This window comes from Oryx dammah, unplaced genomic scaffold (assembly GCF_014754425.2).
Source record: "Oryx dammah isolate SB20612 unplaced genomic scaffold, SCBI_Odam_1.1 HiC_scaffold_4, whole genome shotgun sequence".
Taxonomy (NCBI): Eukaryota; Metazoa; Chordata; class Mammalia; order Artiodactyla; family Bovidae; genus Oryx; species Oryx dammah.
This window is the reverse complement of record NW_024070188.1, coordinates 14,591,268-14,618,301: the sequence shown is the minus strand read 5'-3', so window position 1 is coordinate 14,618,301 and position 27,034 is coordinate 14,591,268. Positions and strand designations below refer to the sequence as shown.

General features: G+C 36.3%; 1 protein-coding gene across 2 annotated transcripts in view; it reads left to right on the top strand.

Annotated features, from left to right (window-relative positions):
* The window catches only part of NKAIN2 (sodium/potassium transporting ATPase interacting 2), a 1,197,954-nt gene that overhangs the window by 525,060 nt on the left and 645,860 nt on the right, over window positions 1–27,034 (top strand). For both annotated transcript variants that reach the window (XM_040238999.1, XM_040239000.1), the window contains exon 2: window positions 25,177–25,314. In XM_040238999.1, coding sequence (XP_040094933.1) covers window positions 25,177–25,314 — 138 coding nt within the window. The remainder of the gene's footprint in view (window positions 1–25,176; window positions 25,315–27,034) is intronic.

Genomic DNA, 27,034 nt, shown 5'->3' with positions numbered 1-27,034 from the left:
TTCCATAAATATTTATTGAATTAAACTGTTGACTTGGATGCTAATATGGTATTTAAATGAGTTTCATATGGGAAACAAATTGCATTGGAATAAATGCTTTTGAGAGCCAAATATTTTCCAGGTACCAGGCACTTATCACCCAAGGCTACATCAAATTCAACTCATCCTGGAGGAGCTCACAGTCCAGTGAGGGGGAGAGACCTGAAAACTCATCATTGGAACATAATGGGATGTGACTGTGATAAGTTTAGTCCAAGAGATAGCCCAGAGTAGAGCTGCTCAACTTTCTAGAGACTCACTAGAAAAGTTTGACCGGTATCTTGAAAAGTGGCTGTTGCTTGTGCGGTAATGAGTAGGAAGTTCATTCCAACAAATGTGCCTGGGATGTAGAAAGCTGTAGAGGTATGTGATAAAGTGGATTGTCCATTCCTAAGATAATGTTTAGGCTGTATTTTTGAGTTTACTGGGCAAGTAGAATGAGAATTTCAACCGGAAGCCAAAGGGTATCATTAAATGGGAGAATGAATTTGATTGTATAGATTTAGTGAGAACAGATTGAAAGTTATAAAGAAATAATGCTACGATTGTGCTTTGGAAAGGTCATTTTGGTGATACAGAGGATGTCTTAGAAAAGACAGAATACCGAAAGACCAGTTACTAACAAGCTATGATAGGATATCACACAGTGTGACACTGTGGTTAGAAAAGCGGACTCTGGATCTAAATATCTGGATTTCTCTGTGGTCTCCATGACTTTGTGCAAGTTACTTAACTAGTCAGTGCTTCAATTTTCTTATGTAATAGTGGGCATATAATGAAACTTACATATAGGGATGTTATAGGTATTAAATTAAGTAGAGTGCACAAACTGTAGTTACCTCTTAAAAAGTGTTATTTATTATCATATCCCATTCAAACCCTGTAAAAACCCTGTAAGGGAAATGTGGTGCTTGTACCCAATTTACAGATATGGATACTAAGGATTCTAGAATTAGAGTTACTATAATGTTTGATTGCTGAATTTTATATATTTGTGTATTAAGTATGTATAAAAGAGGTCATAAGCAATGGGTGAAATGAGAGTTTGCTATTAATGGATTTTTAATTTGATAAACTTACTAAAATCATGCAGTCATGAAACTCCCAATCTCTCTAGGTTTGCTATGAGTTCAGGAGATTAGGAATTGAAGTGACCATATAGTATATGTAGAAAATAACATTTGGCACAATAAGATGAAACATAGACTGTTTGTGTTGTTCAGCTGTTCAGTTACCATGTCTACCTGACTCCTTGCAACCTCATAGACTGCAGCACACCAGGCTCCCCTGTCCTCCACAGTCTTCCAAAGTTTGCTCAAATTCATGTCCATTGAGTCAGTGATGCTTTCCAACCATCTCATCCTCGTTTGCCTTCAATTTTTCCTAGCATCAGGATTTTTTTCCAGTGAGTCAGCTCTACACATCAGGTTGCCAAAGTATTGGGGCTTCAGCATCAGTCCTTCCAATCCTTTCTAATCAGGATTGATTTCCTTTAGGATTGATCTCTTTAATCTCCTTGCTGTCCAAGGGACTCTCAAGAGTCTTCTCCAGCACCACAATATGAAGGCATCAATTACTTGGTGCTCAGCCTTCTTTATGGTCCAACATTCACATCTGTACATAACTACTGGAAAAACCATAGCTTTAACTATATACTTACCTTTGTCAGCAATGTGATATCTCTTTTTTTTTAATATGCTGTCTAGATTTGTCATAGCTTTCCTTCCAAAGAGCAAGCATCCTTGAATTTCATGGCTTCAGTCACTGTCCACAGTGATTTGGAGCCCAAGAAAATAAAATCTGTCACTCTTTCTACTTTTTCCCGCCTATTTGTCATAAAGTGATGGGACCAGATGCCATTAACTTAGGTTTTTGAATGTTGAGTTTTAAGCCAGCTTTTTCACTCTCCTCTTTCACCCTCATTAAGGGGCTCTTGAGTTCCTCTGTCCTTTCTGCATGGTATCATCTGCATATCTGAGGTTGTTGATAATTCTCCCAGCAATCTTGATTCCAGCTTGTGATTCACTGAGCCTGGCATTTCACATGATGTACTCCACATGTAAGTTAAATAAACAAGGTGACGATATACATCCTTGGCATACTCCTTTCCCAATTTAGAATCAGTCAGTTGTTCCATGTTGAGTTCTAACTGTTGCTTCTTGACCTGTATACATGTTTTTCAGGAGACAGGAACGGTGGTCTGGTACTCCCATCTCTAAGAATTTTCCATTGTTTGTTGTGATTCGCACAATCAAAGGCCTTAATGTAGTCAGTGAAGCAGAGGTAGATTTTTTTTTCTGGAATTCTCTTGCTTTCTCCATAATCCCGTGAATGTTGGCAATTTGATTTCTGGTTCCTCTGCCTTTTTTAAACCTAGCTTGTACATCTGGAAGTTCTGTGTTCATGTACTGCTGAAGCCTAGCTTGACAGATTTTGAGCATAACCTTGCTAGTGTGTGAAATGAGTGCAGTTGTATGATAGTTTGAACATTTTTTGGCCTTGACTTTCTTTAAGGTTGGAATGAAAACTTACCATTTCCAGTCCTATGGACACTGCTGAGTTTTCCCAATTTGCTGGCATATTTTGTACAACACATTAGTAACAACATCTTTTAGGATTTTAAATAGCTCAGCTGGAATTCTACAACCTCCATTAGTTTTGTTCATGGTAATGCTTCTGAAGGCCCACATGGCTTCACAGTTCAGGTGTTTAGCTCTCCATGAATGACCATACCATCATGGTTATCCAGATCATTAAGACCTTTTTTGTACAGTTCTTCTGAATAGTCTTGCCTTCTCTTCCTAATCTCTTCTGCTGCTGTTAGGTTCTTACTGTTTCTGTCCTTTATCAAGCCCATCTTTGCATGAAATATCCCCTTTATATCTCCAGTTTTTTGGTAGAGATCTCTAGTCTTCCCCATTCTATTGTTTTTCTTTATTTATTTGCATTATTCATTTAAGAAGGCCTTCTTATCTCTTCTTGCTGTTCTCTGGAACTCTGCTTTCAGTTGAGAATATCTTTCCCTTTCTCCCTTGCTTTCAGCTTCTCTTCTTCTCTAGCTAATTGTAAAGCCTCCTTAGACAACCCCTTTGCCTGCTTGCATTTCGTTTTCTTGGGGATGGTTTTGGTCACCACCTTGTGTACGGTGTTACGAACCTCCGTCCCTAGTTCTTCAGGTACTCTATCAAATCTAGTCCCGTGAATCTATTCCTCACCTCCACTGTATAATCATAGGTTGGATTCGGTCATACCTGGATGATTCATGGTCTTCCCTACTTTTTTAAGCTTGAATTTTGCAAAAAGAAGCTCATAATCTGAGCCACAGCTCCAGGTCTTGTTTTTGCTGTCTGTATTGCGCTTTTCCATCTTCCCCGGCAAAGAACATAATCAATCTGATTTCGGTATTGACCATCTGGTGATGCCCACGTGTTGAGCCGTCTCTTTGGTTGTTGGAAAAGTGTGAGCACTTGTTCACTGGCTTTGCTCTGCAGAGACAACCCTCATCCTCCTGACTGAGCACCTGTGTTATACCTGTCCATTGAAATGGTGCTTTGTAGAGTCTTAGTTTCACAATATGGTCGTGTTCATACATTTTACAAAATGACTTTTCTTGTCAAAAAGTAAATACAATTCATCATGTGGTTAATTGCTAGCCTTCTATCAAACTAACAGCCCTGGTAAGAGCAACCTAACAACTGGTTTATAAATCATCTATCCTGCAAAGTGTGCTTGTTTTTTCATTTGTTTATAATAACAGGTGACAATACCATCTGCCAGCTTAACAAATGTTGTATATACCCCATGGTTCTTTTGAGATGTGTAACTCTTTATCATACTGGTCTTCAGATAAACACAGTAACACTAGGTCAATAATCAAATGCAAATTTGAGAAGCATCTGTGCTTTGTCAAGTGGTCCATAGTGGGTGAGGTTTATTGTCTCTGCTATGTACACAACAGAAAATGGCAATTTTGGAAGCAGCTATTAGTTGCATTCTCAGAAGTGTTTGGAAGGGGCTGGTAACAATCTTGTCTTAAGTGTACAGGATAAAGGAAATAGATCCCCTCATGAAGAGGACCCAACTACCTCTTAGTATTACTCTTAGCCTTTGAAATTATAAGTTCAGTGTATTGCATTTCCCCAGATCATATGGATTCAGGGCATCTGAGCTTCACAGAGTAAAAATATCTTTACGTTTTCACAAAACCAGTATATATGTGTAGCAGGGAGGGATGAGAAGCTTTTCAAAACTAGAACATTTTCCATTAAATTATACATTCTAATTTATTCAGTAGCAACTTATTTAAACTCTCCTTTACGATCATAAATTTCAGTTTCTGGTATGAAGAGACCACATCTCAGTAACCTCTCTTATATCCACTGATACCACAGCCTCTGTCAGGGCCAAGTCTGAGAGAGCTCTTACTGAAGTCAAGCTCTAAAACATGATCTAGATACTGTGTAGAATGATGGAAAATATACATCAAACTTTGAATATCAATTAAAGATTATTAACTCTTACCCTGTATATTTCCAGAACCAAGTTTGATTTTTTGTGCAATCATAAATTCATTTTCTAATTTATAATACTAATATAGGAAAAAAAATCCATAGTTATTCCAACCAGCCATGTACTTCTGATGAAATTGCTCTGTAAAATAGATATAAAACCTCCTATATCACTAAATCTCAATTATACTGTGGAATGTGAAAACCAACAGAAGGCAGTAACCTCCGAATGAGATTGAACTCCAAGGAAAATGGAGGCTAAGAAGCAGATTGGGATGACTTAACATTTTTGTGCTTTTGAATGTTGATTGTTTGATTGTTGATTACTTTGTTGAAAGTAAATTGCTTTTCCTTTTCATTTTCCTGCTTTATTGAAGTATGAATGACAAATAAAAAATTGTATATGTTTAAGGTGAATAGCATATTATTTTGATATAAGTATATGTTATACAATGATTACTACAGTCAAGCTATTTAAAATGTCTCTGGCATCACATTTGATCTCACATGGGTATCATTTTGTGAATTCTTGAATAGTCTCAGCATCAGAGCATAGTGTTCATTTCCTGGTTGCTATTTTAAAAAAGTATAATTTATATAATATTTTCCAATATTTAAAATTAATAACGTTTGGACTTTTGTGTGGTAGCTCTATAACTGAGGTATAAAACCCTGTTATATAGCCCTTAATATATTTAGAGTCTAGGTACATATTATGAGACAGTTATAATTTGTGTGATCTATTTGTTGACAGAAGTCACTCCATAAGTATCATTATTTTATATAGTCAAGTCCACATCCAAAATATGTGGACATATAAATTGCATGTATATTACATATTAATGCATGGCCTTCCCTGGTGGCTCAGATGGTGAAGAATCCATCGACAGTGCTGACCTGGGTTTGATCCCTGGATTGGGAAGATCCCCTGGAGAAGGAAATGGCAACCCCTCCAGTCCTCTTGCCTGGAGAATCCCATGGAGGGAGGAGCCTGGTAGGCTACAGTCCAGGGGGTCACAAAGAGTCGGACACGACTGAGTGACTTCACTTCACTTGGTACTTACAAAACTGCAGAAAACCTTTGATCATTTTATTGATAAAATTTAAAAAATTATCATTGTCTTAGATACGTCTGAATACAAGAACATTATTTTCTTATAGTTTGTTTCCAATACTATTATATACCCAGTTAATTCAATGAGTTCCATGCAGGATTTCTAGCATATATCATTACTGTAAATATACACAATATTAGAGTATAATTCAAAGTTAGAACTTTCAGAAAGAATACAATGAAACAGTATCCTAAAATTGTCAACATATTTTGAAATAAGAAAACAGAGGAGAGTTCAGGCAATTTTGCTGCCTTTTATCTAAAGACCCATGATTATTGTCTTATAGAAAAGCCATCAGTGTAATTAGTAGATTGTGCTTTACTGACCAGGCTGCTTTCTAATTCCCACCATGATATTGCTTGATTCTCTGTGCATTTACAGAACTATAATTACACCTGAAGGTTTAGACTTTGCTAGGCCAACAACACTCTTGAAACAACCAAAAATGGGAAGGCGGCAGGAGAGTGCAGCACCTTGGTGATATCATACCAGGAAAAGCTGCTCTGTCAATTAGCTGGTGAGATTATAACTGTGGTGGACTTGGCAGAGCTCAGCTGGAGACCAGGAACTGAGGTCTGGGGCCAACAGTAAGTGTGGTTCTCAGTGAAGCAAATGAAGTCAGAGAGAATTAAAAACCAAAACAAACAATAGCAACAACCGCAGAGACTAAAGGGTCAGTGTAGCAGGAAACAGCACTATTTTAAGAATTAGTTGTTTTTTATTTTGTCAGTTTGATTGTTGTTATATATATGTGTGTGTTGTGTGTGTGTGTATATATATAACTTTGATATTGTCTCTTGTTAAATGAGATAGATAGCTTTAGACTATTTTTCAACAATTTATAATACACATCAAATTCAACTGGACTTTTTTGCCTTTTCACCAATAACATTTGTACTGCTTTGGGCAAACCTCTCCCCAAGACACGTGACTGGTTAAAACGGAGATAGATAAATATTAAAGGTGTCAAAGAGTTTTGCACAGATCAAAGTTTCTTAAGCACTGTTTTGCAGAGAGAGGTAATATAGGAGAGAGAGTATCAACTTCACTTATCAGATGTAGTTTCACATTCCACAACTGCTGTTTATTTTTCTTAAGCAACATATTTAACCTTCAGTTTAGTCAGTTACTCATCCATCAAATGGGGATTTTAATATCTTTCTTGTTTAGACAGTTAAATGAGATACAAACTAATAGTGTCTGATAGATGATATATGCCAGCTTTTTCACTCTCCTCTTTCACCTTCATCAAGAGGCTCTTTAGTTCCCGTTTGCTTTCTGCCATAAGGGTGAAGACATCTGCATATCATAGATTATTAATATTTCTCCTGGTCATCTTGATTTCCACTTATGCTTCATCTAGCCAAACATTTCACATGATGTACTCTGCTTATAAGTTGAATAAGAAGGATGACAATGTACAGCCTTGACATACTCCTTTCCCAATTTTGAACCAGTCAGTTATTCCATGTACAGTTCTAACTGTTGCTTCTTGACCTGCTTCAGTTTCTCAGGAGGCAGGTCAGGTGGTCTGGTATTCCCATCTCTTTAAGAATTTTCCAATTTGTTGTGATCCACACATTCAAAGGCTTTAGCATAGTCAATGAAGCAGAAGTAGATGTTTTTCTGGAATTATCTTGCTTTCTCTGTGATCCAGTGGATGCTAGCAATTTGATCTCTGGTTCCTCTGCCTTTTCTAAATCCAGCTTGAACATGTGGAAGTTCTTGGTTCCCATGCTGTTAAAGCCTGGCTTGGAAAATTTTGAGCATTAGTTTGCTCGCGTGTGAGATGAGTGCAATTGTGTGGTAGTTTGAACATTCTCTGGCATTGCCTTTCTTTGGGATTGGAATGAAAACTGACCTTTTCCAGTAACTATTAGGGAAATAGAAATCAAAACTACAAGTTATCACCTGTTGAGATGACTGTTAAAAGGTTTGAAATACCAGTTGTTAGAATGGGTGTGGGGAAAAGGGAACTATCACTGTTGTTGGGACTGCAAATTGGGCAGCCACTATCGAAAACTGTATGGAAATTCCTCGAAAAATTAAGAATAGAACTACAACATGACTAGGCTTTTCCATTTCCACTTTTTATGCTAAGAACAGGACAACAATAATTCAAAAGGTTATATGCACCCCTGTTATTATCACAGCTTCATTTAAAATAGCCAAGAAATGGAAACAACCTAAGTGTCCATAGATAGAGGAATGGATAAAAAAGATGTGGTGGACATATATGTGTGTGTGTGTGCATATACAATGTAGTACCACTCAGCCACAGAGAGGAGTAAAATCCTGACATTTGGAACAACATGGATGGGCCTTGAAAGTATTGATATTATGCTAATCAAAATAAGTCAGAGTTAGACAAAGATCAGATGATTTAACTCTTATGTGAAATCTGAACAAAACAAATGATAAAATAAAAATTAATTTATGGGTATAGAGAATATGTTAGTGGCTGCTAAAGGGGAAGAAGGTTGGTAGTAGGCAAAATGAGTGAAGGGTAGAAATGGGTCACATGGTTATGGATGATAACAGACTTATGGCAGTGATCATTAGTAGCATGTAGAGGTGTCAAAGTATAATACTGTACACCTGAAAGGTAGGGGGAAAAAAACAGTTTAACCTAATTATAAGGGGATTATATGAAGACAGCATGAATATTTCAGCATTTCTTGAAATTTCCAACTATAAAAAAAGAAAATGCTTTTCAGAAAGCCTTGCCAACAAATAAATCTTTATGATACATTCTGAAAAGGTGAGAATTATTCTCAGAATTGGGAAAAACAATACAGCTCTAGCACCTGATGGTTATTTCTGCTGAGATTGTAAAGCACTGAGCAAATGCATGTAGAGTTCTGATTAATTATCTATGGATCTGAGAAAATGAATTGATAGCTTTAAAAAGTTACAGCCATTTTCATGAAGGAAGGTAAGAATGTTTATTGTTTACCTTTCTGGCTTTCCTTTGCTCCAAAGTATGAGATATTGGTCAAGATTTATTTTTTCCTAAACAATATCAGGAACTAGGCTCTAGAGAATCATTTGAACATTCTAAACTATAATGTGATGCAGTGGATATGTTATTTATATTGTACAAAGAATTATCAGAAATATGTTGGGTTCCAGAATCAGTTCAGTTTAGTTCATTCAATCATGTTCAACTCTTTGCAACCCCATGGACTACAGCACACCAGACTTCCCGGTCCATCATCAACTCCCGGAGCTTTGCTCACACTCATGTCCATTGAGTCAGTGATGCCATCCAACCATCTCATCCTTTGTCATCCCCTGATCCTCCTGCCTTCAATCTTTCCAGCATCAGGGTCCTTTCCAATGAGTCACATGGCCAAAGTATTGGATCTTCAGCATCAGTCCTTCCAATGAAAAATCAGGATTGATTTCCTTTAGGATGAACTGGTTTGATCTCCTTGCAGTCCAGAATAATGACACAATATAACCTTCTCTTTAGATATTGATTCAGTTAAAACATTTTAAGGCAGTGACTTATGAAAGTGATACATATGTACCTGACACATTTCATCTTAAACTATAAAAACTCTGCTTTTGATGTAAGACTAAGGATTCTTCTTTGTGTGTGGAATCAGTAGCTGACATTTTCTTTTTTACATTAAAAAATCCATAATTTATTTTCTATGGATTTTTATGTGTTGGTTTCCTTACAGGAGAATAAGAACTTAAAGATATAAAATCATTTGGGAATAGACTCCTTTAGATTTCATCATTGTTTTTTTCCAACTATCATTTAGAAATTTACTGTCTTTATGTGGACTTTATGTAGTCTTTCTAATGTGTTAAATTTATTATTTTTATTGTTTAATGTATATTTTTGTACTCATTAATTAACTGTATACATAATACTTGAGTCGCACAGTGATATACATTCGAAGTACAACTGATATAACCAGGTTTGAGTTTGTGTTTATGACAGGCACTCTATAAACACATAAGTGATGGGAGCAAAAAACACATGTAGCCACAACTTACATCATGCAATTCAACTAATGACAACAAAAGCATGTGGAGGTAGCCCTAGAACCCTATTATTTATGACCACATGTTACTGAAATTCTACTGCTTGACACTGAACTCAAGACATGAGTATAATATGCATATTTATAGTTAGTTCTGTACTTTGAAAAGCTCATAAATAAATTGGACCACTTAAAGAGATATAGCATCCCAAATTTATGTCCAGGTAATAACAGCATTCCAGAGGTATTGTCTAATTTATCCCCCATTGCCAGTAGAATGAAACTATATCACTGGCAGAGAGATGACATAGCATTTCCGAAATATGGTTCCATGCTGAGGGCTACATTATGTGGGAACAAATACAAACAATTTGAATCAGGTAGTGTTTTGTATTATATACTCAGCTTATTCATGAACCCACTGAAAAGAAACGATATGATGAGTTCATTACATTAAAAATTTTTGAAACAAAGCATAGTGAAGTATGTGTCTGTATATATATATATATATATATATGTTTATATCTACAAAAACAATCATGTAGCATATTTACCATCTGAGCCACCAAGGAAGCCCCTTATATATATATATATACACACACACACATATATACACATATATACATATGTATTTTAGTATCATGTGGGATGCGATATGATTATCGTCCAAAGCTTGGACTCTGGACAAATCATCTTTACTAATAGCCATATGAACTTGGGCAAATTAACCTCTCTCTCTGCCTTGGTTTTCTCATCTTTAAAAGTGAAGATAATATTATCTACCTCATTAGATAAGCTCCTGTGTGTAAAATACTTGGGATAGTGCTATGAATAGCAACTGTAGTATATGAAATATGTGTGCCTACAGACAGGGAAACTATGCGTGTGATTTAGGAATGCCTGTAATGCTTTGAATTTTTAACTTTAAGGTATGAAATGCATTTCATAGCTTGACAGAATTTGTCATTTTAAGCCGGTACCAGTTATCTATGCTACATTAATGGAGTCTATGATAAAACTCCTAAAGCCAATGGAGAATATCGTGTCTTATTACATTCAACCATGGACAGCCACCGACACCTTCTGTCAACAGGAAAACAAATACATGACTGTCTCTTATTCAGAACAGCATCTCCATATCTGTGTTGAATTCAATAAGATGGTTATTTTAAAGGGCACATGAAGACATGGTATTTACCTTGCCAGAAACAGCAGACCTCATGACAAATTCTGAAATGTGCCTGTAGCTGTCTGCAGTGATATTCTCTTGTATTCCTACTAGCAATTTCTGATATAACCCACGGTGACTGCCAGTACATGGGAGCGATCTTGATAACATTTCTGCTTTCATTTCAACTCTTGATTGGCCTTTAGCAGTCAGAGTAAGTGAGGCTGTCATTCCATCTCCCATCCTTATGAAATTGAATTTTATGAAAGAGACGTAACCTAGAGTTTGAGAGGTTTGATTGACATCTTCCATATGGCTGCCTTGCTGCAGTCAAAGAAACAGTACCTTGAAGCCTCGGCTGGTGCCTTCCTTAGAGTAGGAGAACAGCAAGCAGATGGGAGGGGAAGACAGGGAAGACACCAGAGTGCTGGACACTGTGATATCTACTTCTGTTACCTGCAACAGGAAGTGCAGTTATACCACCAATTCTGTTAAATATACGGCATCTGTTTAACAGGGAATGCTGATGACAGTAATTAACGTATTAGTTCACTGCCTTAAATGGGGGTAAGGCCGGGAGGATTGGAGTGGCATTTTACCTTGTTCTGAATTCACAATATAAAACTATTTACAAATATACACAAATATTTATTAGGACCAAACCTGAAAACTGCCTAGACATTACTTCTCTGATAATGATATATGAGACATGTTTTTTGGACTCCTTATCTGCTTTTCAGAAAAAAAAAAAAGTGTGTCTGCATTTTTACCTTGTTGACAAATTTCAAATTCTCTAGATGGCAGCTTTAATATGTTTAATGTGGTTGTGCTGTTAAAAAATAGCAATAGAGTTTTCTCTAGAGAAAGTCATTTGCTATGAAAGAGCGATATCATATGATACATGAAAATAAGAACATTGCAAGCTATTTTAGTTATTTGACTTTCTCTGAGCTCTTGATGAATAAAAAATCTATAGCAAAAAAATAAATGATACTGATGATGAATTTGGCAACTTATTCTACTCAAATCTGAAAGTCCCTTATTGAAACAGAGTTAATCCATCCTTCATTTGCTCTGTTGTGTATTGGTAATATTAGCCACCTTTTTTTTTTTTAATGTTGTTTGTATATACTTGCTACATGAGCAATAGGGCGTTTGGCAATGGATCAGAACCAGATATATAGCTCCACAGCAGGGATGTCATTTGAACACCTGGGCCCTCTTGAGAGTTTTGAGAATTTCTGTCTTAATAAGTATTTCAGATATTAGCATATCTCATGGTATAAGACTAATTCTGCCAGACAACATGAAGTCTGATTCATCTCATTCCCTGTTCCCAAACACACACCTCACTGGTACCTGAGACAACGCTTTGCATCGCTCAATACTTGCAGTATACCATCAATGCTATAGGATACATGATTTAAAAGTTTATGGTCAAGGTCTTCTACACAGTGGACATTCCTATGTTATTAGTATTTAAACTATTTGTGCATTAGTTTCACCTTGAATCAGTTAAGACTTTGTTGTGGAGATACTAGAGATTCAAGGTCAAATAGTTACATTAAGTCATTAAGCTCCCTAACTCATACCTGTCAAGTACTTTGAGTGAGCTCTGAAAACTACCAAGAACAGCTGTCATTTTGATGTATTCTGATTCTTCTGGGAAGTAGGGTTTCCAGTGAGGAAAATTATAGACTCAGTGGAAAAATCAAAACAATGATCCATCTACTCAGAGGACCTGGACTGTGATATTTTTAGCTTATTTCATATGAGCATAGGGAAACTTTAAACTTCATAAATGAGAGTTTGGCTACTAAGGTATGAAACCATTTCACAGCACAGTTCCAGATAAATGTCATTTTGTTGTGACTTTGCCAGATTATTAGTCTATTAACTGCATCAATAGGATAAAATATGACCTTATTTTCAAAAGGTTCTGTCTTAATTGTAAACTCATCTGTAGAGCATTACATGATTTGTAATAATAGAGTAATAATAATGATGGTGATTACATTGTGGGATAATCAATGATTGTGAGTTTTCAAACTATTGAGCTATATATAAAAATAGTTATAGTGTATTTTTTAATCTTTTATAGACAAAACAGAAATCTCTCATGCTTACATGTTTAGAGAAGTATTTGTTAGTAAAGCAGAATTGGTGCCTCTAAAAATTTTTAAATCAAAATCATAGGTTCTAAAGTTGTATTGTTATAAATTGTTTGTGGTTATAAACATGAGCATTGATTTTAGAATGACTGGGGTTTGAGCCCAACTCTATAATCATGATCTTGAACATGGGATATATTTCCTAATCTATACAATAAAGGTAATGATAGATAATCCTTGTAGAATGCATGAATTAAAAGTAACCACTGACTTACTACACTGAAGTGCTTATCAGGTGGCATGGGATATAATAAATACTCAAAGAATTTTGAGTAATTATTGTAAAAATAGTGTTTAATTTGAAAAAATCCTGCTTCTAAAAATCAAATAATATTTAGTATTTGTACACATACACACATGATTTCACATAGGAGCACACCAATCAAGTGATCATTTGACTTAGTAAGCTCAATTCCTCAACAACCAAAAAAATTTTTCTGTGTTCTAGTGTTAACTTTTTGTACTACTTTTTTGTAAGGCTATTTTCTGTTTTTTTTTAATCTAGTATAATATGCTAGTCATCAACTTGTCTTTTGATAGCATGAGTGTTCACTATAAAATGGTTATAAATTGCTATGCGGAATGAACAGCTGTGAGCAGTAATAAAGGATTCTGTTATCACAACAACTAGAATTTTAGCTAGCATACTTAGAATTATGTATAAGTGGCATTGTTACACACAATAGCAGAGAAGTTCCTAAAATATGCTGTTTGAGTCCTATGTAGGTCAATTAAATAATCCTAATAACTCAACCTCAGAAATAAGTGTCTCTGCATTTCAGTGAAGATTTGTTAAGAAATACCATGTATTGTGTTTCAGTAATGTTTGTAAGAAATGTAAACACTTGTTTTTATTTAGTTCCATTGAGCTTATGCCAAGTCTTCACTAGAATTTGCTTGAAAATCTTTACTGTGATTAACTATATGGAGATAGTTTTTTAAAAAATACATGTTGATTCTTATCTCATCTGAAAAATGGGGAGAATGATGGAAAATGACAGAAGACTTGATGTTTCAAATCTTTTCTTTTTTAGCATAGTATTACAGAAATTGAGAGGAGGGCATAGGAGCCCACACCAGTATTCTTGCCTGGAGAATCCCCGTGGACAGCAGAGCCTGGTGGGCTACAGTCTATGGGGTCATAGAGTTGGACACAACTGAGCAACTAAGCACGGCACAGAAATTGAAGGCAAAAGGATAAGGGGATAGCAGAGGATGAGATGAGTAGGTAGTCTTACAGACTCAATGGACATGGATTTGGACATTAATTTCACTAGCTGGGAGATAGTGAAGGACAGAGGAGCCTGACTTGCTGTAATCCATGGGGTCGCAAAGAGTCGGACAACAAGAAGACTACAGGAAAAGTACTACAATAGATTAGATACAATGGAGTATTGAAATAGGCAGGAAAACATTCATTAAGAAAGATCCCTTTGAATAATCAAGGTTATTCATGACTGCCATGTTATTTGCACTGTGTTCAATAGAATGAGAAATAGATGATCATTTCTAACCAAAAAATTCTACACAAGTGTTAGTCTGGAATAACATTTGTATTATAATCCAGTATATAAACTTGTATTGTTGAAATACTAATCATAGCAGCTATTTTAGAAAACAGCCTAGGCATTTTAATAAGTATTCTATGTACTTTATTACTTTAATCTTCATGAAAATCCTAGGAGATACATAATACAATATCCCTAATCTATAGATTAAAAAAACCTGAGATTCATAGCAATTAGGTTACCTATTGTAGTAACACAGCTAGTTAGAGTTCAAACTTGGCTTTCCAATTCCAAAACTTGAATTCTGTACCACTATGACATGTTGATTTCTATTATAACCAGAGCTACTGGGGCCAGACGTCTTTTGGTGATGTTTTTGTCATTTGTATTTGTGGTTTAATTTTTTGTCTTGCTTTTAAAGAAAGGCAATTAGGTGGAACGAGATAGAAAATCCTTGTTTCAACTGAATTAAGATAAATTGCTATCTGTGAACCATTTATTATCAAACATCTTTCAATTTCATTTTACATCCTTTATTGAATACCAGTGTACACACCAATACACATGAACACCTACCTGCATATACAAATGTACACACATTCCCACACACACTTGAATAATTTCAGTTACTTAAGAGTACCTAAAACTTCAGGTAAAGCTCTGTGCTTGGTTTTGTCCATATCTCACATGTGTAATCATTGCAGACCCTACTTTTCGTTTATTCTCTTCATTTCATATATGAATGAGGTCACTTGTTGAAATGAAAGAAATGTGTCTCTTCTATCACCTGCATGTAATGTTTAAAAGATTACATAATGTTCTCACTTACCTTGCCTGTTTTGAACACAGAGAACCTTAAGTGGGGAGACGGTGTCATCAGTCATAATTATACAGAGTTTTGCTTTATAATATTGATATTTTTATACAATATCACAAAGAATCCACCACCTCAACAATCTTATAAAGACCCAATACCTCTAGTCTTTACAGCCTTCTTGGAAACTGGCTTAAAAATAAGAGCAACTAATTTGTCTGATTCTGGAGGAGACAAATCTGAAACATGCTCAAAATTACAGTTCATTGTAGGAGACTTCAGGGGAGGGTAAGTAACCAGATTGTGGATGAGATCTAGCATGACAAGATGCAGCAAAGGGACAGAATAAACACAGACAGAATTAGCAGCTTTACCAACATAAGCAGACAGCAGTGACACAGAAAATTCTGCACCAGGGAGGCAGACACAGGAGAAACATAAATCCAAGGCAAGATCTCAGGGCAGGAACTTCTTGCTGAAGGACCAGACTCCTATATGAATCAAGGAAACAGTACCAGACCTGTTTCCTCATTTCCTCTCGGGGTGTTTTATATTCTCTCTGCAGCAGGAAATAGTGGATAAAACTGGGAGCAATAAATTGGCCGTACTCTACTGGAATGCAGGAAGAAAATTTAGCAGCAATTCTGTTAACAAAATTTTGATAAATAGATAGCTATACTCTATGTCTGCTTGGAGGTTTATCTAAATTCCCACAGTCCTTAGGGATGAAAGAGGAACCTTGAACCCATTCTGGGAACTGTTAAAGCCTATTTCAGTTTTCATCTTGATTTTCTCCCCTTTTTCCTACTCTTGATGCTAAAACAAAGCTAATTTTACAAGTTATCCTCTCCTGGAAAAAACTAAAATACAAATAATTTCTTCATTGAGTCCTGAATTTCCACAGTTTGTGTGTGGGAATATGTGTACATTTGTATGTGCAGGTAGGTATTCATGTGTATTGGTGTGTACACTGGTATTCAATAAAGGATGTAAAATGAAATTGAAAGATGTTTGATAATAAATGGTTCACAATAGCAATTTATCTTAATTCAGTTGAAACAAGGATTTTCTATCTCATTCTACCTAATTGCCCTTCTTTAAAAGCAAGACAAAAAATTAAACTACAAATACAAATGACAAAAACATCACTAAACCAACTTTTGGCCGACTTTGTCATTTCTTGACATTGCAGATGAACTTTCATTGGAAGTACTCTATCTGCCTAACATCTGTGATACCCTATTTATTTTACTCAGAGATTTGAGGGTTGAGATGATCTGAAATCTCTGGTTCCTTAAGGAGAGTAGAGATGCTGAAAGCAGACACGTACAAAGAGGAGAAAAGGGTACTCGTGTATAAGTGCAATTTCAATTCAATTTCAGTTTATAATTTTGCTGTAGAAATTTAATTTGTTTGTTTCTAGCCTTTAACACCATTTTTTTCCCCTAATGGAGGAACTCACATTCTAACGTGATAGGGAAAAAAAAGCCTATTTTTCTATCAAAGGTCATGAATAAGTTTTATTTTAAATTATTTGTATAGCTGAAATTAAAATTTACAAACATAAGAAAATAATGTCAATATCTGGGAGAAAAATTTATTAAGAAGTCTTTGTTGTCATTAGCAAAATGCATTTTAAAGAAACTAGTTTCACACCCCACCAATTGAAAACAGCTAGCCCTAAAAATGTACAATTTAAGTGTTAAAAATATATATTTTAATATATCCATTGGTTTCCTCATAAAAAATTAAATGGAAATATCCAGCAAATAAACAGAAACATTTTCCATTTGCCTTGCAAACACTGAAGCATATTTGTTTCAGACTGAATATTCTCCTATTAAGAGGTCAAACTTAGTTTAACAAACTATTAACGTAATGGAACCCAATTTTCTCATTCGTAAATTGACGTGGGTGGAATGAGTCTCTTCCAGCTTGAAAAGTCAGTTTATTTATCAGGAAGACATTGCACAGGTACTTTTTATGAATATTTATTGCCATTGAAATAAGATAAATATTACTTAATGGTAATTATCAGAAAGGTTTTTGAAAACTTTTCAGCATAAGCATACTTGATTAAACTAACCATACTATTAGAATTCACATTTAAAATCATGCAGAAGAGAAAAGTGTTTTTCATGTCTACGTATTAGTACATACATACCTGCCAAAGAATAACAGGTGTTATAATATTTGAAATTATACAACTAGAATCTGACCCACCATTTCCAATTTTACATATGTGGATATGTCAACACACACATACAAAGCTGTTTAATGCAACCTGTGTATGTTAAAGTCCAACAGAATTTAAAAAACTATGAAAACTGAATGTCTAAATAAGGGTAAAATGAGGTAGAGCTCTGAAAACAGAATGTGTTGATGTAAAGAAGCCTCTGCAACACATTACTAAGTAGGAAGTGCAAGTGAAAGTCATATTTACATTGCAATCTCATTTATGTAAATAAAATGATAGAAAAGAATGTATGCACACACAGCAGATATTTGCCTGTATGCTGGCACCAACCTAACAATTTAGGAAAATCTATGAACTTTACCATTTTTCCCTAAGTTGACACAGGTTGCTTTTGGGAACATAGAATTGATTGGTTTCTTCAAAGTTTGTTAAGTATCTAAATAAATGTTGAGCCTTACCTAGGTTTCAAGGCCAGTGCAATCTTCATAACAGAATCGGAGAATGAGAGAAAAAGAAAATTGTATTATACATCAGTTTATAAATACAAAACTCTGAAGTAAATTTGTATTTAACCCAAACTGAAAATGTGATAAAATAGTATTCCAATTCAATAAAGATTTCCCCAGGAAAGAAAAATGTTAACTGAACCTGAGAAAACTTGTCAATATAATCAATCACACTGATGCTCTAAAGGAAAAGAAGAAAGTGATGATCTCAGATGCAGAGATAATAGTTGATAAAGAATAGCCCCAATTTTTTTTTAAAGCCTCAAAAATAATATTTGCATTCTTTGTAGAAATAAAAAAGTTTGTGTAAACTTTTTCTTTGCGGAAAGAAAAAAGTTATGCATTTATAATGGGTATTGTGCAGAAGCCCAGAGAAGACAATGGCACCCCACTCCAGTACTCTTGCCTGGAAAATCCTATGGATGGAGGAGCCTGGTAGGCTGCAGTCCATGGGGTCGCTAGGAGTTGGATACGACTGAGCAACTTCCTTTCACTTTTCACTTTCATGCACTGGAGAAGGAAATGGGAACCCACTCCAGTGTTCTTGCCTGGAGAATCCCAGGGACGGGGGAGCCTGGTGGGCTGCCGTCTCTGGGGTCGCACAGAGTTGGACACGACTGAAGCGACTTAGCAGTGCAGAAGCCAAATGACCAAAAACCAGAATTTATATACAGCACAATAGACATAGGATCTAACAACCCACTCCAGTATTCTTGCCCTGGGAAATCCCATGGACAGAAGAGAGAGGAGCCTGGCGGGCTACAGTGCATTGGGTTCCAGGAGTTGGAGACGACTTAGCAACTAAACCTCCACCACTACCAGGCAAACATGAAAGTTATTTATTCCCTAAAACGTTTTTTAGATGAAAATGTCATACACACTCACACACACACACAAACACACACACACACACCCCAATAATGTTTTTCAAGGCTATATGCATATATTTGTATGTCAGGTGTTTCAAAGAGTATAAAGTAAGAAGAGTCCAGGGAACAAGAAAGCAGTAACATTGAGAGTGTGGGTTGAAGGAGACAATTTCAGGCAGTAGTCAGTCAGTTTAGTCACTCAGTCATGTATGACTCTTTGCGATCCCTAAGACTGCAGGACACCAGGCTTCCCTGTCCATCACCAACTCCTGGAGTTTACTCAAACTCGGGTCCATCGCGTTGGTGATGCCATCCAACCATATCCTCCTCTGTTGTCCCCTTCTCCTGCCTTCAATCTTTCCCAGCATGAGGCTCTTTCCCAATGAGTCAGGTCTTCGTATCTGGTGGCCAAAGTACTGGAATTTCAGCGTCAGCATCAGTCCTTCCAATGAATATTCAGGACTGATTTCCTTAGAGATGGACTGGTTGGATCTCCTTGCAGTCCTAGGGATTCTCAAGAGTCTTCTCCAACACCACAGTTCAAAAGCATCAATTAAAATAAAAAAAAAAAACAAAACACATCAATTCTTCAGTGCTCAGCTTTCTTGATAGTCCAAATCTCAGATCCATCCATGACTACTGGAAGAACCATAGCTTTGACTAAACGGACCTTTATTGGTAAAGTGATGTCTCTGCTTTTTAATATGCTGTCTAGGTTGGTCATAGGTTTCCTTCCAAGGAGTAAGTGTCTTTTAATTTCATGGCTGCAGTCACCATCTACAGTGATTTTGTAGCCCCCGACCCTGGCCAAAAAAACGTCTCTCACTGTTTCCATTGTTTTCCATCTATTTGCCATGAAGTAATGGGACTGGAAGCCATGATCTTAGTTTTCTGAATGTTGAGCTTTAAGCCAACTTTTTCACTCTCCTCTTTCACTTCATCAAGAGGCTCTTTAGTTCTTCTTCGCTTTCTGCCATAAAGATGGTGTCATCTGCATATCTGAGGTTATTGACATTTCTCCCGGCAATCTTGATTCCAGCTTGTGCTTCTTCTAGCCCAGGATTTCTCATGATGTACTCAGCATATAAGCCAAATAAGCAGGGTGACAAATATGCAACCTAGACATACTCCTTTTCCTATTTGGAATCAGTCTGTTGTTCCATGTCCAGTTCTAACTGTTGTTTCTTGATCTGCATACAGATTTCTCAGGAGGCAGGTCAGGTGGTCTGATATTCCCATCTCTTTCAGAATTTTCCATATTCTGTTGAGATCCACACTGTCAAAGGCTTTGGTGTAGTCAATAAAGCAGACGTAGATGTTTCTCTGGAACTCTCTTGCTTTTTCGATGATCCAACAGATGTTGGCCATTTGATCTCTGGTTCCTCTGCTTTTTCTAAATCCAGCTTGAACATCTGGAAGTTCACGGTTCACATACTGTTGAAGCCTGGCTTGGAGAATTTTGAGCATTACTTTGCTAGTATGTGAGATGAGTGCAATTGTGTGGTAGTTTGAGCATCCTTTGGCATTGCCTTTCTTTGGAATTGGAATGAAAACTGACCTTTTCCAGTCCTGTGGTCACTGCTGAGTTTTCCAGATTTGCTGGCACATTGAGTGCAGCACTTTCACAGCATCATCTTTCAGGATTTGAAACAGCTCAACTGGAATTCCATCACCTCCACTAGCTTTGTTCGTAGTGATGTTTTCTTTTTTTTTTTTTTTAATTTTGCATTGCTTTTATTTTATTTTATTTTATTTTATTTTTAATTTCTTAAGATCTCATAGCTGGTAATTTTTTTTTTAATTTTTAAAATAAATTTATTTATTTATTTATTTTTTATTTTACTTTACAATTCTGTATTGGTTTTGCATAGTGATGTTTTCTAAGGCCCACTTGACTTCACATTCCAGGACATCTGGCTCTAGGTGAGTGATCACACCATCGTGATTATCTGGGTCATGAAGATCTTTTTTGTACAGTTCTTCTGTGTATTCTTGCCACCTCTTCTTAGTATCTTCTGCTTCTGGTTCATATTATTTCTGTCCTTTATTGAGCCCATCTTTGCATGAAATGTTCCCTAGGTATCTCTAATTGTCTTGAAGAGATCTCTAGTCTTTCTCATTCTGTTGTTTTCCTCTATTCCTTTGCACTGATCTCTGAGGAAGGCTTTCTTATCTCTTCTTGCTATTCTTTGGAACTCTCCATTCAGATGGATATCTCTTTCCTTATCTACTTTGTCTTGCTTCTCTTCTTTATCAGCTACTTGTAAGGCCTCCTCAGACAACCATTTTGCCTTTTGCATTTCTTTTTCTTGGGGATGGTCTTGATCACTGCCTCCTGACAATATCAGGAACCTCAGTCCATAGTTCTTCAGGCACTCTGTCTATCAGATCTAATCCTTTGAATCTATTTGTCACTTCCACTGATAATCATAAGGGACTTAATTTAGGTCATAACTAACGGTCTAGTGGTTTTCCCTACTTTCTTCAACTTAAGTCTGAATTTGGCAATAAGGAGTTCATGATCTGAGCCACAGTCAGCTCCCGGTCTTGTTTTTGCTGACTTTATAGATCTTCCCCATCTTTGGCTGCAAAGAATGTAATCAATCTGATTTCAATATTGAGCATCTGGTGATGTCCATGTGTAAAGTCTTCTTAGAAAATAAAAAGGAGCTCTGCCTTGAGCAATGATGATAAATCTGATGTTGTAAGCTGATAGGCATGATCAAAGAAATTCTGTATGCTGTTCTAAAATAAATAAGGTGAAAAAATCACATATATCCTATACCCAGCATAGGCCTCCAACATAATCTATGAAAGCATTTTCTCTTTGGACTAGGTGTAGAGAGTTCAAAAATAGAGACATCACACTGGCCATGCCCATAGACCTACATTCCTCTTGGACGATTTACCACTTCTGAGACTGTAGGAGAATCACTTAGACATAATACATCTTAGATTTCTTAGTCTGAAAAATAAGACAGTAATATTTATCTCTCTGGGTGTTGTGCAGATTCAGTGAAGTGAAATATGACCAGGGAATAGTATGAATGGCTCACCTGTAGTAAGTGGTTTAAGAAATAGCACTCAGCCATAAAAAAGAATGAAGTATTGCCATTTGTAGCAACGTAGATAGACCTAGAAATTATCATATTAAGTAAGCCAGACAAAGATATGATATTGCTTATGTATGGAACCTAAAAGAGAGAGAGAGAGATACAGATGAACTTATTTACAAACAGAAAAAGACTTATAGACATAGAAAACAAATTTAGGTTATCAAAGGGGATGAGGGAATAAATTAGGAGGTCAAGATGAACATACACACTAATAAATATAAAATAGATAATCAGCAAGGACCTATTGTATAGCACAGATCATTCTCATTATTTTGTAATAAGCTATACAGGAAAATAATATGAAAGAACATATATATCTTTGTGTATGTGTGTGCATAATTGAATCACTATGCTGTACACCTGGAATTAATGCAACATTAGAAATCAAGTATACTTAAACTTTAAAAAATTGAAAAAGAAAGTATCCTCTTCCTTCTAGTGCCACAATTTCCCTGTAATTTCATAATTAATGCACTTCCTTTTGGAAGGAATTCTTAGGAAAGTCTGTACCCACTTTATAAAATGTTATTCCCTTTGTATGCACTGAAATCTTCAATTCTTTGGCCCTAGCTCTAAATAGTAGAACCTGTGATAGAGCTTCTTATGATGACTAAAGAGCCTATCAAAAAGAGGAGAAATACTATATAAGTGAAATACTATAATAGCAGAAATGCTATATGTGAAAAACTGCACATTAGCTTGTTCAGTCTGCATAACCTCGTAAGTAATGTTTGATGGAACTATTAGTTCTGTCATAAAAAAGGCTGATAAATGTTGATGCAACTTCATTTTAGCTTTGCAGTCTTAGTGAGTATATTATCATCTATATATTTTTTATAATTAACAATGGTGCTTGCTCTTTTGTTCCATAATTGGAGCATTTATTGAGAGATTTCCCACTGTTTGAATGATGTGCTTCATCCTCTCTACTTTTTCCCTGCTGTGTCCCCACAGTTATGATGCTCAAAATTTATAGAGTTTAAATGCTTCTTGTTGCTGTTTCACATTTCTACTTACTGTTTATTCATAGGATAAGGATAAGAGAGTTCTGTGTTAGAAGGAGCTTTTATATAGACGATTAGCAATGCTGAGAACATCCACTTATCTTTTGGTAACATTGATGGATTCCAACAAGGCACATGTAATACTGCTTAACATCACAAATGGGCCTCTTCATAAGAAGTGTTGACTGCATGGAAACAGTTGAAAGAGTGTTTCATCAGGAGACATTTCAGAGTTTATGAGGCTTGGGTTATGTGCATATTCCATGACAGACTGTTAATCAATCAGAATATCATATTCCACTGCTGGGACTCTGGTAGGTATTTTGTATTTAGAATATGTAGGATAGAATATAAATCCAAGATCCTCCCTCTCTCTCTCTCTTTTTTTTTAAATTCACTGCCAGGACTAAGTGAAACTTAAGATTTTCTTAGGCTGGACTATTACTGTTACCGTATAACATGGTACCTGGTGTGTCTTAGGAGATAGAGGTGTTATGCCAACAGTTGTCATGAGTTTATTTTCTCCTTCAATGCTTGATGAGAAAATGTGCTGTCAGTTAAAGAAGTGCAGTGGGAATAATGATCATTCTAGAAGCCTTCAAACTAGGCTACAGGTATTTAATTTAAAAGTAAATTGTCTGTTTGAAGAGTTAGTATGTCCTTTTGACAAGAAGTATTAAAGCAGAGTGATAAAGTATAGTTAGTGACTTAGGGGTTTTAAAATCATTTTCCTCTAAATGCTAGCTGAAAACCAATTGTTGAATATCTGTGCTTAACATCAGTTTTGTTTACAATGTTTTCAGTTCAGTTCCGTTCAGTTCAGTCGCTCAGTCGTGTCCGACTCTTTGCGACCCCATGAATCGCAGCACGCCAGGCCTCCCTGCCCATCACCAACTCCTGGAGTTCACTCAGACTCAGGTCCATCGAGTCCGTGATGCCATCCAGCCATCTCATCCTCTGTCATCCCCTTCTCCTCCTGCCCCCAATCCCTCCCAGCATCAGAGTCTTTGCCAATGAGTCAACTCTTCGCATGAGGTGGCCAAAATACTGGAGCTTCAGCTTTTGCATCATTCCTTCCAAAGAAATCCCAGGGTTGATCTCCTTCAGAATGGACTGGTTGGATCTCCTTGCAGTCCAAGGGTGTTTTAGTTTGTTATCATTCCACCTGAGGGTAAGCAGGAAACATACAGCTGAGTTTAATTCACACCGTTCCCTTTGCTTTGTTAGATCCGATGAGAGACTCACTAGCCATTCAGGTTTCATTTGCTGATGTAAAATGGCACTTTTGGACTACTGGTCAGTCAGGGGTTTTTGTTGTTGTTGTTGTTTGCTTGTTTGATGAGTTGGTTGGTTGATTGGTTTTGCTTTTCTCCTCCCATTGTTTATTTTTTTACATGTGACTTAATTGTAAGTTTCAAAGCACAGATGAATATAGAAGAATTTGAAATGCCTTGTTTCTTGTGTTTAAACAGTGATGCTTTATTTTTGTTTTCCATTGTTTGAAGTTTCTTTCAGGGCCCTCCTTTTTTCCTGGTTACTGTCAATAACTAGATATGATTTTTTAAAAGTCACATTTGATTTATAATCTAATCCTCTTAAGGTTAGAAGGATCCTAGACATTAGTCAAAGTCTTACATTTTACAAATAAGAAATCAGACCCCCAGAGAAAAGAAATGACTTCCTGGGGCACTACAGCTGTCTAGTGACAGATCAACATCCAAAGTCTGGTCTCTTGACTTGCTGAAGAGTTCTTTTTCCTCTCCATCAACCCCGTTTGTTCTATTTCCAACTTATATGATGACATCTGAGCATATTCTAACAACAAACCCTTCATGTGGACGTCATTCCCCAAGCTTGCTGGTTGATGACTTCAAGCGTTTGACAGTGCATACGACAATATAATTTATCCTGTGACTGCACAGATGACATCCTGCAAATACTACTTGATGCCGCCACAAAATCATCCCTGAAAGGATTGCAGCTGTCTCTGGATTCGTAGCTCCCATAGTCTTCCTTTGAAATATACCCCCAAATGTCATTCTCACTGTTAAAGACAAATGCCAGATATGGTAACACAGTTATAGTTGCTAATTATCATGTCAGTGTAATTCTTTTTTTCTCTCATCATTGTTCTTATCTATATATCCTATTTTGCTATTCTAGGTTTGTGTGCTGGAGAGGCAAATATTTGACTTCCTTGGATATCAGTGGGCACCTATCCTGGCAAATTTTGTACATATTATTATCGTCATTCTTGGTTTATTTGGAACCATTCAATATAGACCTCGTTACATAACGGGAGTAAGTACCCTTCCTGTTTTCTAAAAATTTTATTGAAATAGAGAAAAAATATACAAACTATATATGTCTTGAAAATTATTTGTAAACTCTCTCTTTAAAGTACCTTGTGTTTGTTTATATAGTTTCATGCTATATCAAAGTAATTAAAAAACTGTCAAATTTAAAACACTTAGAAGTGAGTACCAATAAATGGTACTTTATTAAAGTACCAATAAATTGTACTTTCAGCAAATATTCTTTTGTAAATACAAGGACAATATAAATGCTATGTGAAAAATTATAAAGTCATGTTTTCCAATTTAACAGATTCTAATGGGACTTTTTCCCATTTTAAATAATTATATTTTGTCAACTGAATAAAGGTAGTTTAAAATCAATACAAATGAACATATAGTATTAATGTAAAAATGTTAATACATATTACGGTGAATATTTGACATACTTGAAAGCCAGAACAATCTGGACCACTCTGTGTCTTTCACAATTCTTTTTTTGGCTTGGAGGAAGTATTTTGCATTCTCACTTAAGTTAAACTTACTTAACATAAAAGTGAAATCCAACTGTGTTGTAGTTGCTATGGGAACCATAACTTAGGATTTTTTACTTTTGTGTGTGTCTCAGATCTTAGCTATAGCTCTTCATTAATGTAGATTTTTTTATTGCCATCATTTTTTTTCAGCTTCTGTTTTTTGACAAAGCAAAAAATGTATAGGATCTATTTAAAATTGTAAAGCAAGTTTTTGATAAAGGCATTCATAGCTAAAGATCTGCCTTATTCAGTGCAAACCAGCAAGCCTTCTTGGGTCTTATGAAGCCTTGTTCACATAAAAGATGCCCTCCTGTTCCTTGTTGTTCTCTCTGGCATCTGGAACCCAGATAAAGCTCATGGGTACTGAAACAGGCAATATGGTGGCATCTGGGACCAAGGGGTCCACTGGCTGGCTAAGGCTGAATTGGGAGCCCCATAGTCTTCTCTGGGAACACACCCAGATGAGCAAATGTCCTCTCTAAGGGTATGCTTCCATGTAAATCTTGTAATACTTTTTACAAGATTACAAGTAGGATGTGTTCTATTGCAGAGGGTTTTTCAGTGCATAAGATATGATAGTAGTGTTCACTCTCTTGTATAAATTGTAACTTGATCCATTGTAAAGGAGGTGGTACAGTGCATGGGAGTGGGCTTTCTGTACTCGTAATTCCAGGGGTAAAATCGTTAACCTACCAAATTCTGTGTGACTCTGGACAACATAACCTAACCAATCCTTAGTTTCTTACATTAACAATGAAAGTAATGATTTTATTGATTCAGTTCAGTTCCATTCAGTTGCTCAGTCGTGTCCAACTCTTTGTGACCCCATGAACTGCAGCATGCCAGGCCTCCCTGTCCATCACCAACTCCCACAGTCCACCCAAACCCATGTCTAGGGAGTCAGTGATGCCATCCAACCATCTCATCCTCTGTCATCCCCTTCTCCTCCTGCCCTTAATCTTTCCCAGCTTCAGGGTCTTTTCCAGTGAGTCAGCTCTTCGCATCAGGTGGCCACAGTGTTGGAGTTTCAGCTTCAACATCAGTCCTTCCAAAGAACACCCAGGACTGATCTCCTTTAGGATGGACTGGTGGATCTCATTGCAGTCCAAGGGACTCTCAAGAGTCTTCTCCAACACCACAGTTCAAAAGCATCAATTCTTTGGTGCTCAGCTTTCTTTATAGTCCAACTCT